We start from the raw sequence: 15,599 nt of genomic DNA, 5'->3' as shown, positions 1-15,599 counted from the left end.
TTCGCGGTGCGCCATTACGTTCGAAATACCATTGTCGTTTTCTATAACGTGTTTCAGGAAACATCAAATTCTTGGCGTTGAAGATTTTTATGAAAAAAGATTTCGATAAAGCGTCTAAGTAATTGATAACGAGTCGAATAATTTAATAACATCGATGAGAGAGTACATACCCAGTAAAAATATATAAGCCCGTCGCAGTATGTCCGGAGTGAGTCGAAACACTATTTTAATCAGTAGAATGCACGATCATCGTGCATAAGGCATCGTGTACGTAGGATGGCACCTGTCTCGGAGTCGGACGTAGAGCGCCCTCACAGTGGTTCCACTAGTTACGCTCCTGCAATATGCCGTGCCGACGCGTGCTTCAGCCTGTGCGAGGGCGTATTGGCGAGATATAGTCCCAGTGGAGGGGATAGAAAGAACCAAGCGTACGTATGAGATGACGGCTCGACAGACGAGCATAACCGGTCGGGCGGGAGGGCAGGCGGGAGAGTATGTCAGGTTTAGGTCGAACCGCACAGCGTTTCTCAGTAGTCGCGTTTCTATACTCCGATGGTGCGGTCGCGTCGCTTTCTTCGACGTGTCTCTTGATTTTCTGTACAATTTCCACTTTTGATATTCACAATTCGTAACGAACTATGTTTTCGCACGTTAACAGTACCATCGACTGGTCGCGAATCATCGTCATGTCACGTTACGTTGTAATTCTTGATTGTGGTTAAAAGAACGTTCCTGCGAAAACTCTTCTTATCTCTGACGTTCGCGATCACGTACAATTTTCCAGTATATTTCCTCGGTTTCTCTATAATTTCATATACCGACGCACAACTATCGTTACGTATTTCTCACGACGTTCTATATACGTCACATCGTAATTTAGACTTGTAATTATGTATTCACGAGCCACGGGCGGAACTACGAAATGACCGAAACGTCGAGTAAACCACGAAAGTATATTGCCATCGGAATATTTAATACGTCTTTCACTCTGAATACGACACAGTTGAACGGAGCAACGGAATACTAGTTCTTTATATTGATGCGAGACGGGAAAACGACGGGTGCAACGTTGCAATATTTCGGAAGCTGTGACAACACCGCATCAGCATAGTGTTTTCATCGTTTGATGGGTGGAATAATCGTCGGGTTCGTCGAGATGTGATTCTTTAACTAGTATGTGACGGATGTACATAAATGAATGTTTGTTTGCATATAATTTTTGCAATGGCTTCTATGCAATAGTATTCGTGACGAAGCGTCAAGCATCAGATTTAAACGAACTCGATGTAATTTAGGTAACGTGTTGCTTATTAATTTTTTTCAATTTAAACATTTCAATGATTCTGTTTGTAATAAAAATGTTTGAATCGTGACATAAAGTGATTTTAAACAATTTATATGTACGAAACTCGAATAATATCTTGATTAAAAGCTTTGTTATGCTTGGAGCTAAATATTTACAAAGAAAAATAAATTCCTCCAAGATGATCGTGCGCGCGAATAAGGAAGGGATCGTTGCGAGTCTACGATGTCCGTCAATTATAAAAATAAATTTAAATTAAATTGAAAAAGAAAAAAGTATATTTGGGAAGGAGATCGAGGGAACGTCGAAGCAAGAAACATGGATACGTGCACGTCGTCTGGCTCCTAGACCTTGCAATGCCATTCGATCGTAGAAAAGAGCGGCGGCGGCAACAAGAGCCACGGGTGTTTGACGTGATGGCAACATAGCAATGACTATCCCCACTCTTTCGTAGAAGCGGCCACTGTTTTCTCCTCCATACGTTGGCTTAGCCTCCTCCAATGAACTCCCAATAGGTCGCACACTCATTAGCCTAGTCGCGCGCGATTCTCTCCCTCTGCTCTCGTACTGCCGCTTGCCGCCGGCCGATCAGCTGCTCGGCCACGCGGCGTTGCCTCGTTGCTCGGCCCTGCGCTCTGCTCGCCGTTTCGCCACGCGGTTTTCTGTGTACACCGTTTCAGAGAAGGTTAGGTACGTTCCGATATCCCGTGTAAATGGCGTATGCGCACTGCACGTTACAAGGACGAGTTCCCTGATCTTGCCAAGTTGAGACGCCACTCGTAGCACGGTACAATTCGTCGTCTAACGTTTCAACTACATATTGCTTTTTTCGAAAAACATACACCATGCACTGCAACACTGTACACTAGATATTCTTCAAACCAGTATTTTACAAAATCACGTAATACGATTATACATTCGATAAAATATTATACGATCGTGTAACTTATCGTTTTAAATCTCTTTCGATTGCTGTTCGCTGATAGATTAAATATCTATCTATTTAATATCTATTTCAACGACAAATGCTGTATGGAAATATACCAATTTCAGTTTAGCTTCATCACCTACGCTATTTTCTTTACACTTACAGCATTTCAAAAAATGCTTTCTACAACATTGTATAATTTTATTAGGACTATTTTATGGTAACAATGCTTTCATTCACATACATATTATTTTACTGATAATAGATTTTAAGGCGAATTCAACGATCTGCGATGAAAAATTATCGAAGATCAGTAATAGTTACACGCGTATAGATTTTCCAAAAATGAAAATCTTTTCAAGCTTTTTCTCATTGCTACAGTTCGCTTTTGACATTTCATATCCACAGTTAATATATGACGGAATATTGACTGAAACTAACAAGCTAAGAGATACTCATAAGCGAAGTGCTTCTTTTTTTTTTTTTCTCGAAACTGAGTAGGATTTCGTGGGTATGTCTATTCACCAAAAATGATCGTAATTGACCCCTGCAACCGAAAATAATTTTTCCAGAACGATTCGAAATTTTTCGATTTAATTGTTAATAACTTTTTAACGAAGCCTCCATCAAGAAATTGATATTCTTGATTTTCATCTTATTTTGAGAATCTCTAGAATCCCCCATTAAAATTTTTCCCACGAGTGGCAGAATACCCTGTATATTTATATTTGAAATTGTTACGAAGAATTTTCGAACATTCAAACTTGCATTTATCTTGTTAGAAATAAAACTACAGGTGCTTTGCTGCAAATTAAAATTTATAATCCCTCAATTATGACTTTGCGCAGTGTAAGCGAAATTATGCACTAAATGTTTAATGTGTTTGTACATTGAAAGTATCTATTCTAAAATTATTTTACAATCGTATAGACTAATTTACCGGTGATACTCGAAACAGGGGGCACGAAATAAAATGTTGAATGTAGAAAGATTTGGATAACTTACACATTTCTTTATAATTAATGCTATTTACGCGTATAATATTTTCTTGTATCGTTTTGAACCTACCATTTATTCTGGGCGTAGAAATTTATTTTTTTAGGCGGTCACATGTATGTATTCAGCTGTTAAATACATGTAGGTATGATCTTGTGTTACGCAAAAAGTGTTTCTTTTATGTAGCCGACAGTGGAAGATTAATGGCGACGGTATTTTTTTTTTAAAACCAATTTGTCGAGGCACACGCCAATCTCCGACAGTGACCTTGTACATGCAACCATGGAGCAGAACGAACTGTTTTATTTTTATTCTTTATTCCGCATATTTTTCAAATTTTCTTTATCTCCCGACTTATATCGATATTTACTTACAATTCAGGATTTTATTCGGACTCGTGTTATCCAATAATTCTACCGCGGCCCAAGGCCGTTCTTCCATTTTAAGCGAGGTGATTGAAAAATTGCATTGCGATAATATTTGAAAATAATTTTAGCTTCGAGGATAGCCACATTTGTGCCGATCATGAATCATTTATTGGTGCTCTGTCGCGAGGTGACCTTGACATTGTTTTTATCAATGCCAACCACCTAGTTTTTTCGACGTTATCGCTCCATGCTCTTCGATACCTTTCAGATTCTTTAAATTCTGATGGCACACGCATTAATATAGAGCACAATTCTGAAAATAACTCTAAACCAGACTTAAGGCTCGCTTTCACGCGATACGCAAGTCTCGACTTTACGTTGGTGTTTACTGACGCGATTTCGGCGGCTACGAACACGTTTCGAAAGAAACTATTCCTATAGAAAGTAATGGAATATAATAGAAACTGAAAAGAAAAAAGTATCGATAAAACTTAATGCGACATCTGTGATTGAAATGTGACAACAACGCTAGAATAAAATTTTCATAATTACAAGTGTCGCGATATTCAATGTCACGGCATCGAGAGACGTGACTTTATGTCGCATGAGAACGAGGCTTTAGGTGAGAGAACGGCCTTTAGGTGAGAGAACACCACGATCTGACGCTGCGTACGCGATGTCTGTAAAAAATAATGCCAGTGAAAGAGATGCGATGAAACAGCATTACAGAAGCAGGTGAACGTCGAACCGATATGGACGCTATTCGAAATTAGCAACGTTTGCTACGTCTGCCCAACCTATCCCTATTTACGACTCCGTTCGGTGATTCAAATTTCAAGAATGTATCCTGACCGTCAAGCAGAGTATTATCGTAAACGCCAAAGCACGTAATACGACCTCTCTATCGTCACTTATATCCCCCGTGGTTTCTTATTTTCTCTCTCCGCGAGTTCTCGTAAATCAAACATGTACAAAGAAATACAACATTACGTACAGCCAGGAAACGGGGGGAAAACAATTCTGAGGAGTACTATGATGCAATAGTAATGCTTCTCGACTGTTCGTTGACTGCGTTTTCTAAAGCTTGGATTTACATTACGTTAGAAAAGAGTTTAAATCCAACACCGGGCCAACATATGAAATTCCGTCCAACGAGATTCTTATTTCTTTCTGGATCGTGATTTTCAATTTTTGCCTGTACATACCCGCGCAGGTACTATATGTTTTCCGTGGCTGAATTCGTGGTTGCCTGCGTCTGTACCGTAACGTTGTCCTATATTAGCTTCATCAACAGACATGAACTAACCAAGTAAATAACGTTGTAGGTAAAGAGCTCATGGGTCTCCTGGCGTTACCAGCTTAGGAATCGGAGCGCGCGGCGGCGCCACTTTAGATTCTTTACATCAGGGGGTCGGAAAACTACGGTCCGTGGGCCAGAGCCAGCCAACATTCTACGGTACGCGAGCCGGACGTTTTTCAATGAATTTCATGACAGAATCGCGAAACCTGCTATTTCACTACCGACAAAGTTCATCCGACGCAGCCATGTCCGTTCGTTCGCATTCTTGCCCACACTAATATTCATACACATGGTGGTCACCGGTATTTAGAAATTATTTCAAACGAAAGAACCCTAGTACTCGTAAAATTTTAAATAACGTCGTTAGAAATACTTGAGAACGTTGGCACATTACCGAATCATCAAAATTTTATTTCTCATGTTGTACTTTGAATAAACGTCGAGGACATCTTTAAATATAGTAAAATGACGTGGCAGTCATCGCGTTAAAAGTAATTATTTCTCATGAAATCAAGATATCGTACTTTCCACACGTTTCCCAAAATTAGTTTTATATGCAACTATACTCTTTATTAATAACGAAAAACTGTTCAAATTATTTCTATATATGTACATACGTAATATCTTCCATTTCATTGTTTAGCTAACATAACCTAAAATATGCAGGGTGTTCGGCCACCCCTGGGAAAAATTTTAATAGAGGATTCTAGAGGCCAAAACAAGACGAAAATCAAGAATATCAATTTCTTGACTGAGGCTTCGTTAAAAAGTTATTAACAATTAAATTGAAAAATTTCAAATCGTTCTGGAAAAATTATTTTCGGTTGCGAGGGTGAATTACAATCATTTTTGGTGAATAGACATACCCACGAAATCCTACTCAGTTTCGAGAAAAAAAATTCAGTACTGGCGGAACTTTAAACGTTAATAACTATTTAACGAAGCCTTCATCAAGAAATTGGTATTCTTGATTTTCGTCTTGTTTTGGCCTCTAGAATCCCCCATTAAAATTTTTCCCAGGGGTGGCCGAACACCCTGTATAATACACAACCGCAGGAAATATCTGTTGACCTTTACTATGTACTGTATCTTGAGATTAGACTGATGTTATTTTTGTAAGAAATTAATTTCGAATATAAAGTAACACGTTGACCGCCATGATGGTCACTGGTGACAGGCACTCGAGCGTTTCAAAATTGTAAAATTGAAAATAACGCAGCCGTCATTGGGAAATGCCAGAAAGAACAACTATGGGGATCACGATCGAGAATTTGTAGGTTGTTTTGTTTCGTTATAGCATAATATTGCAAGGTATTGCGAGGGATTCGTAGCAACGGGTACCACCCGTGAAGTGTTTAATAAATTTAGGCGTTTCTTTCTTGTTTTCTTCGATTTTCCGCGCGTCTGCGCAGGTTCCGCAATCTATCGAGCCGTCGCGTCGTGTCATTGAGTTCTCAAATGCATACGTATATGTACACTAGCCGTCCATGAGCATCCGGAAACTTAAATGTACTCTGTTATTGAAAGCAGATCTATAAGGATGCGCAGTAGCGATAAAATCATTGTCGAAGCCATGGAATAAAAAAAAGAATCGACCAAGGACAAATACGCGTAATGTATATAAATTTGTTAAATATGTCGAAGAAATAGCTGTAAATAAATATTAGTAGAATGATAACGAATAAAAGAAAAAAAGATAAGTTAAAAATGTATTTTTACTCCTGAAAAGGAAATATTTTTTGTATTTCATCTCTGTTATGGAGTCGTAATGGCGGAAAATCGGTAACCTTTGAGATCAGTTGGTGCTACATGGAAATAAATAGAAGTAATTGGTCTAATCGTATACGACCACTATCTCTGGAAAATGATTAATGATACATATGGATGAATGAAGGTAAAAAAAGAAGTAGATTAAATGAAAATTAACGATGTAATTTTAAAATCCGATGTTTGATCCGTGTATGTTTTTATGGCAATTTTTTTTTTTTTTTAGAATTTACTTTTACACGAAAAAAAAATTATTTTTTTGAGAGCGAGACAATATTTTAGCGTTGTATACCGAAGAAGACGTAAATTTAAGATCAAGTTTATTAGAAATAATAAGATGCCTGTGGTACCAAACTTGTTATTAATTTTGGTCTTACAAGTCCGAAGCGTGAACTTGAATATGCTCTACATACATAACAGAATTAGATAGAAAGATCAGATAATGAACGTTGAAAATCTGAAACGGATCGTTTTGGGCACAATTACAGACAACGACAAGGAGAAATTCAAATAGATACGTATAAGAAACTCATTACCAGACTACCACGATCAACACAAGCCATTATTTCCCAGAAAAGCGTACAGGTAAGGTGGATATTTAATATTTGTTTTTTTTTCTTTGCATCATCAGACATTACAGGGTGTTCAGTTGCAAATGGTAATCATTTTAGGGCAGGCACGTCGAACTCATTTTGGTCCCAAGGACTACTTTCGCGAATGTACAATTATTTTACGACAGACATCCGATTACGAACTAATAAGATCCTCTACGATCGTGACGCTTCTTTTTAAGAAAAAGAATGATTATTGTTTCTCGTCGAAAATGTTGACGTTACTCTTTGGCTAAAGTAAAAATGCCTAAAACGTAATTTCGTTACTTTGAAGTTTCGTTTTATCTTGGCCTGTACGATCGTTCTCTAAAAGGATTATCATTAGTAATCGAACAGTCTGAATTGCGGAAATTAATTTTCAATACGGTGCAAAAGGCTCAACCCCGATATTACTTTAATTGGAAAATATTTACACATTATAGTAAACGTTAATACGGTATTTACCTGAATTTCCTAAGTGTCCGGATACTTATGGATGGTAGTGTACATAATATACAAGGTGTCTCTAGATAAGTGCCGCACGAAATAGTTGCTCAGTGGTAATGTAAGAAGGCTATCCTTAACAGGTCTGGTGCCGCATGGGTCGTGACCCACGATGGACTTTCCTTATAGGCTTCTTGTAGTTTTCACTATTAAGAGAAAGATTGTTGTGAAATAATTCGTAACATCACCAAACTGATACGTAATTAATATGTCTAGCGCGATTAGCATACCGTGGGTCACCTATAACCTACGCGGCGTAGCTTTTCTTATCTTAACCTCTAACATCTCCCATTACAATTTTTCCGTACACCCTGTATAGTTTACAATTGTCTAAATTCGCAGTTTTGTTAAATAAATAGTCTAGGATCGCGACAAATTCTTGTGGGGCGACTGTTGGAAAAATGGGGGGGGGGGGGCATTTGAATAATTTTTTTTAAGCAGAAATTAAGCAGGAATACGGTTTATCAGTCCTTTGACTTCTAAAGACAATTTTTCACCATTTACCAATATTTTAATACTAGATTAGTTCTTCAAGTCATCCTACTAATATTCTTAATAAAGAATCGTGTAAAAAGAAAATTGTAAAAGGGAAATACAACATCTACTGACACAATTATAACTTAAACCGGTAATCTGTGAGTTCTCTTGTGCGTGTGTATTGGTATTAAATAGTTAAAAATACTCCTCCTAATCGTTACATAACGAAATCTCGTTCTGACGATCCCTTTTAGTGACCCATTAGCCAACGATAAAATAACAGAGAACAGCACAAACCTAAATACAAGTTAAAAGTTAATTTAATAATAAAATATCGATGTTTTCGTTAATTAACTGACGATGAAATTCGAAACACCATTGGTGTTTATTTTTGCAAAAACACCGAGAGTAAAAACAATGTTACTTGAAAAATATTTTTAATGAAAACTAAATAGATATTGTTCATCTCCAATAGTATTTCAAAGTCAGTAATAAATTAGCTACTTCGATTTTTAAGAAACAAAAGAAATAAAGATCTTGTAAGCATTTATGTTTTCGTTGACATTAACAATTATAGTTTACACGTAAACATTTTCGACCAGATACAAGTAATTTTCAAACGTAAAGAAATGTTAACGTTAAAATGTTAAAAATCTACGATCGGTGATAATTTATACGAAATTTATGCAAACAAATTTTGATTTTCTATTTAAACATTTTGATTATTCGCAACGTGTTTCAAACAAGGAACAGATTATTTAGCATGCAAACACCACGTGTCCATTAATAACTGCGTTTTATTATCTGTAGCCATACATTAATAATAACTCAATTATGACGGTTACCGTAAAAAAATAATTTCTTTTTTCTTCGATGGAAAGAAGATAAAGAATATTTAGTTTAAAATGTTAATTTAACGTTACTTTACATTGAAAGATGATTTGGTCGAAAACGAAATGTAATGTCAATAATCGATCGAATGAATTTTTAAACGATTATGTTGCATGGTGTCCCAAAAATAACATTCAGGGTGGGGCTCGGACGTATGAACCTCGACCAAACACTTAATGTAGGTAAATCAGTAACGATCGAATCCTCTAGTTCGTCTCTGTGGCACTAGATGGTTACCGCAGGTGACCTCTCGGTCGCAAACAGAAAAAGTGTTCTCGTCGAATTGGAGATTATTTTAAAGAATCACGGTAAAAAATATTTTATTAACATTTCTTCCCGATGTCTGCACTTTATTCAGCTTTCACGCTGAGAAAATATCTCGAATAAAAACTGTATTTATAATGTCGGTGCGAATTAATTCGACACATTCGCAGCTGCTGACGTAACATCGCGTCTTTTCATTTCTGCAGGTTGTTAAACACATATTTACGTCTTGGCGATTCTAGCAACTGTCTGACGATAAATTGATTCCGAATTAATTACAGTTAGATAAATAAGCTTGTATAATTCATTGAATTCAATACGGTATATAATCATAGACAAGAAGTTTCCCTGAATGAAAGTATCATACGAATAACATACCGTGGGACGACTTTCTTTTACAGTTTATAATCCGATTAAAACTACGTGTTATTTTCGCGTAAAAGTGTTTTATTAATTTCAATTTTTTAAAATACATTCACTTAACGAAGTCTAAAGGCTCAATTTGAATATATCGCGAGTTTATGGATTTAATAATCCCTATGTTTACGCAATAATATACATATACTAACTATAGGGGTCGTGTCAATTCAGCGGCTGCAAATGTGTTGATATACTTAACCACCGAACAATGTTAATTTCGAAATATATTTTTCTTTGCCATTTCGCAATTGCAATATGTATATGTACATATGATTTGGTTAAACTCTGTTAGTATTAAGCAGAAAATGTAGATTCTACTAAATAAATTTATCTAACCTGAAAACATTTCTTCTCGATCAAAGAAATTATCAGCCTGAGCAAAAACTCGACTTCTTTACACGCGATCGTACAAAAAGAAATACATATACATATTCAAGATCAGGCAAACGAAAGAATCGACTTGGGGACATATAGGGAGAAGGTTCCAGGGACGGACGAGAGCCACCATTTTCTACCTAACCCAACACCGTCTCGGTCGTTTCTAGCGAAGTCTTCGAGTTGCAAGGCGGATTCGCATAACTGTCGGCTGTTCTTCGATTGGGTTTATGTCGCGGATATGGAAAATTCATTTTCAAAACGCGAATAAAAGATAAACAGGTGGTGTCGCCTGTGTTGTCTGCTCATTATCGAGGGCAGACTCGAAGCTTCGTTATATTCTTTTCTTTCTTTGAGCTTAAGATTTTTCTACTCGATCGAGACTGCGTTTAAAATATAATCCGTCGTTGCTTTGAATCCCAATTAATCGTAAACATTTCGAATAAATCATCGTATACAGTTGTTTAATTAGTCATCTATCATTCGAATAGAATTCTGACGCAGTGACGTTCCCCCCTTCGAGCTACAAGTTTCTGTCCCTCTTTACGTCGTGGCAGTTATCCCCACCATTTTAACTGTATCTCATTCGCTTTCACTGTTTCTCACTCTCGTCCCCGACGTCGTACTCGGAGGCGATCGAGGCGAAGGCAAATAAACAACAGCTAGCTCTCAACACCAACCTGTCCCTTTTACGCCGCTGTCAACAAAGTTGCATAACAAGCCAGAGGGCGTGCAAAATTTTATTCGAATATTAGGTAGCTAACAGCGGTTTCCACAAAGTAGAATTGCATCCTATTCACGTCTCTTGGGTCGGTTAAAAAAATAATGTTTGAATTTTCAGCAAGAAACAACAGCAGTTTTATTAACTATTCTGAATCGCAACTTTGGAAACCGTTTGAAATTATAACATCGTTTAGACTAAAACCACCTTCACGTTCTTATTCGCTTTCTAACGTCAAAGAATCTATAAAAATTTAACCTTTAAAGTGAACTTGGCAAGATCATTCTACGACTACTTTTCAAGTGTCCCAACATTTATGGCCGGGGTACATCTTCTTGTCATTCATCGAACAAACTATGTATTACCTAAAACATTTTATATACGATAATTGATGTTTTTTTTTATTCAACGTTACTAATTAACCAACCCAATATACATATCTGTCGATTGTCTGCTTCCAATTTTGTTGAATCTCTGGCGACAGGTCTATAATGTCCGGTGCCCACTTGGGAGCATGATTCTTGAGAGTTTGTATCGAGAATAAGAGCTCTTTCATGCGAGCAAGCGGAAGAGCCTTCATGCTACAAGTTGCCCCGTCACTCTTAAGGTCAGCTCCCGCGTATCCGTATGAATGAACCCTTACTTTCAATACTGTGCCCACTATACCAGTGTTTCTCAACCTACGTTGGCTCGTGTGATTTGAACCACCAGTTATATTATCAACAATAATGAAAACGTAAACTATAACGTGAAATTTGGTTGGTCGATGGCAAGTGAAAAAGTATTTCCGTCATCGATAACGATTAGGATCAGGTTTTGGTTAAAATGTTCAGAATAATTTACCATTATTTTCCAGAGATTTTCGGATACCGTAAACAGATCGATTGTGTCTGACTTATGACATGGCTCAGAGTTAGGCACATGGACGCAGGATTCTTTTTCGCATGTTCTCTGATGACTTGATATTCTAAGCGTTTCTACAGGAGAGAATCGATAAGCATTTTGAACGCTTTTTTATATGTAACAGGCAAATTTTAGTTGTATATTTTCATCTCAAGATCTGATCAGTTTTTCAGCAATATTGGTCCATAGACAATGACATTATTTGTTCGTCTAACATATATTTCATTATAAAAATTCTATTTTCTTCGATCGAAACGATGTTAAAGAGATACGTTAGGAAATACCGAGATGTATTCGTACGTGTTAATGTTAAATGGAACGTAGTATATTCTTTCCTCGTGTTCATAGAGCGTAACGAAATACGAGTTCGACTATATCGTAAGTTGCATGATTCCAATCCCTAATTATAGTTTTGCCATTGTTTAGAGATCTATTTTATGAAAAGTTTCATCTTTTAATGAAATTGCTTTTAAGAATTTTTCTTGGCATTGTAACGTCAATGATCGTTATCGATGTCATCGAACTATATTTTTCCAAAGTAACAGAAAGTATCGTCCTTCCACGAGAAGAGGGCGCAGCGTGTTTACATCCCCACTGTTGCTGCAGTCCGCTGATTGGCTGTCACCGTTTTCGACCAATACCTGCGAGTCAGCAGACTGCTGCAACAGGAGTGGGATGTAAACACGCTTGTCTTTCTTCTCGTGGAAACGCGGTAGATACCATAATACGTTCCACGGTACGATCAAGTTGGATGTAAAGGAACCTAGTCACGCTAGCAAAATTTAATTGCCACGCTATTTATAGAATTTGTACAATCTTCTTTGCAAGATCGTCCGTTACTCGAACGTTTTATCATTAAAATACTATTATTCGAACGTAACGTGCCCTTGTTAACTCGTTGACTGTAAAGACGTCCTCGATATCTCGTAGTTTACATTCCTAATTAAAGTACCATTATTTACAATTTTACGAATACTAGTATCGATTAGACTGTATGAAACCGAGGAATGAAATATATTAAGTTTTATTTTAAAAAATATAAATGACCTTGAAATTACCTTGACGCGTCTATTAAACAATCTTTCTTTTCTTTTCTAGCGAATAAATGCATTTAAACATTAAAATGAGATATTATCGCTTAATTATTATCATAAGATATGAATATCCAATTAGATTTGTTATGTTCGATATACGATTATATCGTATAATCTAATCTGATCTTATCTAATTTAATTCACTTTTATTAGTATGCATGGAGCAAATGAAAAATTAAACTTTACACTCGAGACCTACTTTTTGACGTAGAATTACATTATTTAGAGTTTTATCACGATTACTGAACACTCTGTATGTTACGGATGCTAAGAATGGACACCTCTTCGAACGTACGACATGCAGTAAGTCTACGAGATGAACAGATTTGTAGATAGGCAATTGTATTTCTACTCGTGGCTTTCTACATATTTTATAGTACGTACATATATGTATTTACATACTGAATTAAGTATTTTTAGTTAAATTTCCTTCTCAGAAAAGAATAGGTATGGATTTTTGTAACTAAAATTGTATACCAAATGTATTTTAGAGAGAAAGAAAGATCAGCTCTGGAAGAAATTCTCTCGTATTTAATCAGGCTTTGTTAAAGTTGCAAACTGACAAATTATTGGAACACTGTCGATATTCGCCGTACCTATGGTACAGCATTACCGTGAAACTGATCTTTCTCTTTCACCAGGAATACATCGTATTTATACAATTCGACTTACGCGCAAGCTCCGGAACGAATTAATCGCGCGAGTCAGTGGTTTCCAATCTGTTTGGAAGGTGCCCCCCTAAAAGAATTAACAGAAACGAATATGTCAGAAATTTTTCGGGCACTTTATTACAAAGCATTATTAAAGCATACAGAGAAAACGTTTATTTAATTTTTTGTTTCTTTTTTTTTTTTTTTTTTATTGAAAAATTGAATTCATCGTAAGATTGATGTGAAACACTTAGAATTTTGGCAAACAAAGAATATATGTATCATATCAAAATCTAATCACATCTTGAAACGAGAATATAAAACATGAAAATTCATTGGAATACATTCAGCCATTTTAATTATGTTAACATACATACATACATACATAAAAGAAAAAACATTGTTTTAAATAATCAGAATGTGGGCGGGGGTTTTAAAACGTGTGTTTTCCCGTAAATAAATATTTTACGAAATTCCTTTTGATTACAATATCTTCCTTCCTGGAACAACTAACTTTATTTATCTAACGATCCAGAGGATTGAAATCCAAGTGTACGCGATTTGGCCAATTCATCGATCGGTGTAATTCTTATTAGGAGACTCCTAAGCAGCTCGACTAAGGTGTATTAAGAGTTCTATCATACGTGGACCATTATTGATTACGTATCTCGAGTAGAACGTACGACGTAGATTAATACCAATGTCAAATCGACCTAACCAATTCCAAGTACTATTACTATTTACTTAAGACATAAATTGAGCGATAACGGTACTTCGAACTTGAAAAACACTATTTATTCCCAGCTTCTATCTAGAAAATGTGGTTATAACTCGAAGAACTAACGTTTCTATATTAGAATTTTACATGCTTCAACAAATTTCCGTTCCTTTTAAAGATTCGAGAAATAATTAAAGAAGAGGATTGTTCGTTCCATAGAGGGAAATATTTAACAACCAAACACTTTTATTGTAGATTATATATCAATATCACCGGCATGTTTGACGCTAGATCCACAAAACTCCCATACCAGTTGAGGTTAGGTTCTACAATTGTTGTTCCTTGTCATTTAATTTATATCTATGAATTTATGTATAACTTTATTACATGTAAATGACTCGTATTCAAAATGCTGTTAGAAAACCTAACCTCAACTAGTAAAGGTCAGAAGCGATCCACGTTCGCAGTCCAAAGGTTAACTCGCTAAATCGAGATGTAACTGCAATTTACAAATTTTTTACCAAATTTCTCGTGGCTACTAGTAAAAAAAATAACTCCGTTTAACGGTGAACGACTTTTTCATTTAGAAAACTCGCTACATGTAAAATTTAGAGTATTTTTTCGTTTTATAAACTACGTTTTTACGTCCCTATCTAGTATCGATAAATACGTAAATCGTAAATGACGATTTATGCGAAAATTACCTTAATGGCGCGACACTAGCGTTGCGTTCGGCTACGAGGATAAATATTCGTGGATAAATCCAACGGCAGAACGCGACGAATACATAGATGTTACTAAATTGTACAACGAGGAAGAGAATTGTACGTTTAATTACGGTATCACTCGACTCGTTGTAGTCGTACGAAACCGAGAAAAACCGACGTCGGTCTAAGGACAAACAATTACCATGGAACATTAACGGATACAAAAGTGTTGGCGCAAATAAATTGGTTAGGATTTAGGAGTCAACTAGCTTTAACCTATAAACGAGTTTTGCTCGCATCGAGCTAGCGGTCGGTAAAAAGACGCCCGTCTTGTACGATAAGACCCGTTCTCATCGTATCGTACACCGGATCCTTGCAGGTCGACACCTGGTAGATATCCGTCTAACCAAGAATCTGGTTTCATTGTTCGGATAATCGTGGTAAACGTGATGCAATCGGATGTGAAAAGAACGCAGCTGAAAAAAGTATAGGAAAACGAGGAGGTAAACGGGATAACTAAATTAACAGCTTGTTAAGAGAATAGTCTACTAAGCGGATGAGTAATCGTATAAATAGACGGACAGCTGTCTAGGTGAATACGCAAATAACCGGATAGTCGAGTA

The 15,599-nt window shown here is 36.5% G+C and overlaps 1 protein-coding gene across 15 annotated transcripts in view; it reads right to left on the bottom strand.

Annotated features, from left to right (window-relative positions):
* The window catches only part of Tlk (Tousled-like kinase), a 44,496-nt gene that overhangs the window by 12,068 nt on the left and 16,829 nt on the right, over nt 1-15,599 (bottom strand). For 6 of the 15 annotated variants that reach the window (XM_076770513.1, XM_076770510.1, XM_076770511.1 and 3 more), the window contains one exon: nt 13,574-13,639. The exons of 2 other annotated variants lie outside the window; for them this stretch is intronic. In XM_076770513.1, coding sequence (XP_076626628.1) covers nt 13,574-13,639 — 66 coding nt within the window. Of the gene's footprint in view, nt 1-170; nt 370-1,633; nt 1,966-4,800; nt 4,930-7,717; nt 7,903-13,573; nt 13,640-15,599 lie in introns of those variants that run through there. 7 more of the 15 variants (XM_076770527.1, XM_076770522.1, XM_076770523.1 and 4 more) reach the window with 7 other exon arrangements.

Source organism: Colletes latitarsis, chromosome 8, assembly GCF_051014445.1.
Source record: "Colletes latitarsis isolate SP2378_abdomen chromosome 8, iyColLati1, whole genome shotgun sequence".
Taxonomy (NCBI): Eukaryota; Metazoa; Arthropoda; class Insecta; order Hymenoptera; family Colletidae; genus Colletes; species Colletes latitarsis.
The sequence above is the reverse complement of the archived record's forward strand: the minus strand, read 5'-3'. Positions and strand labels throughout refer to the sequence as shown.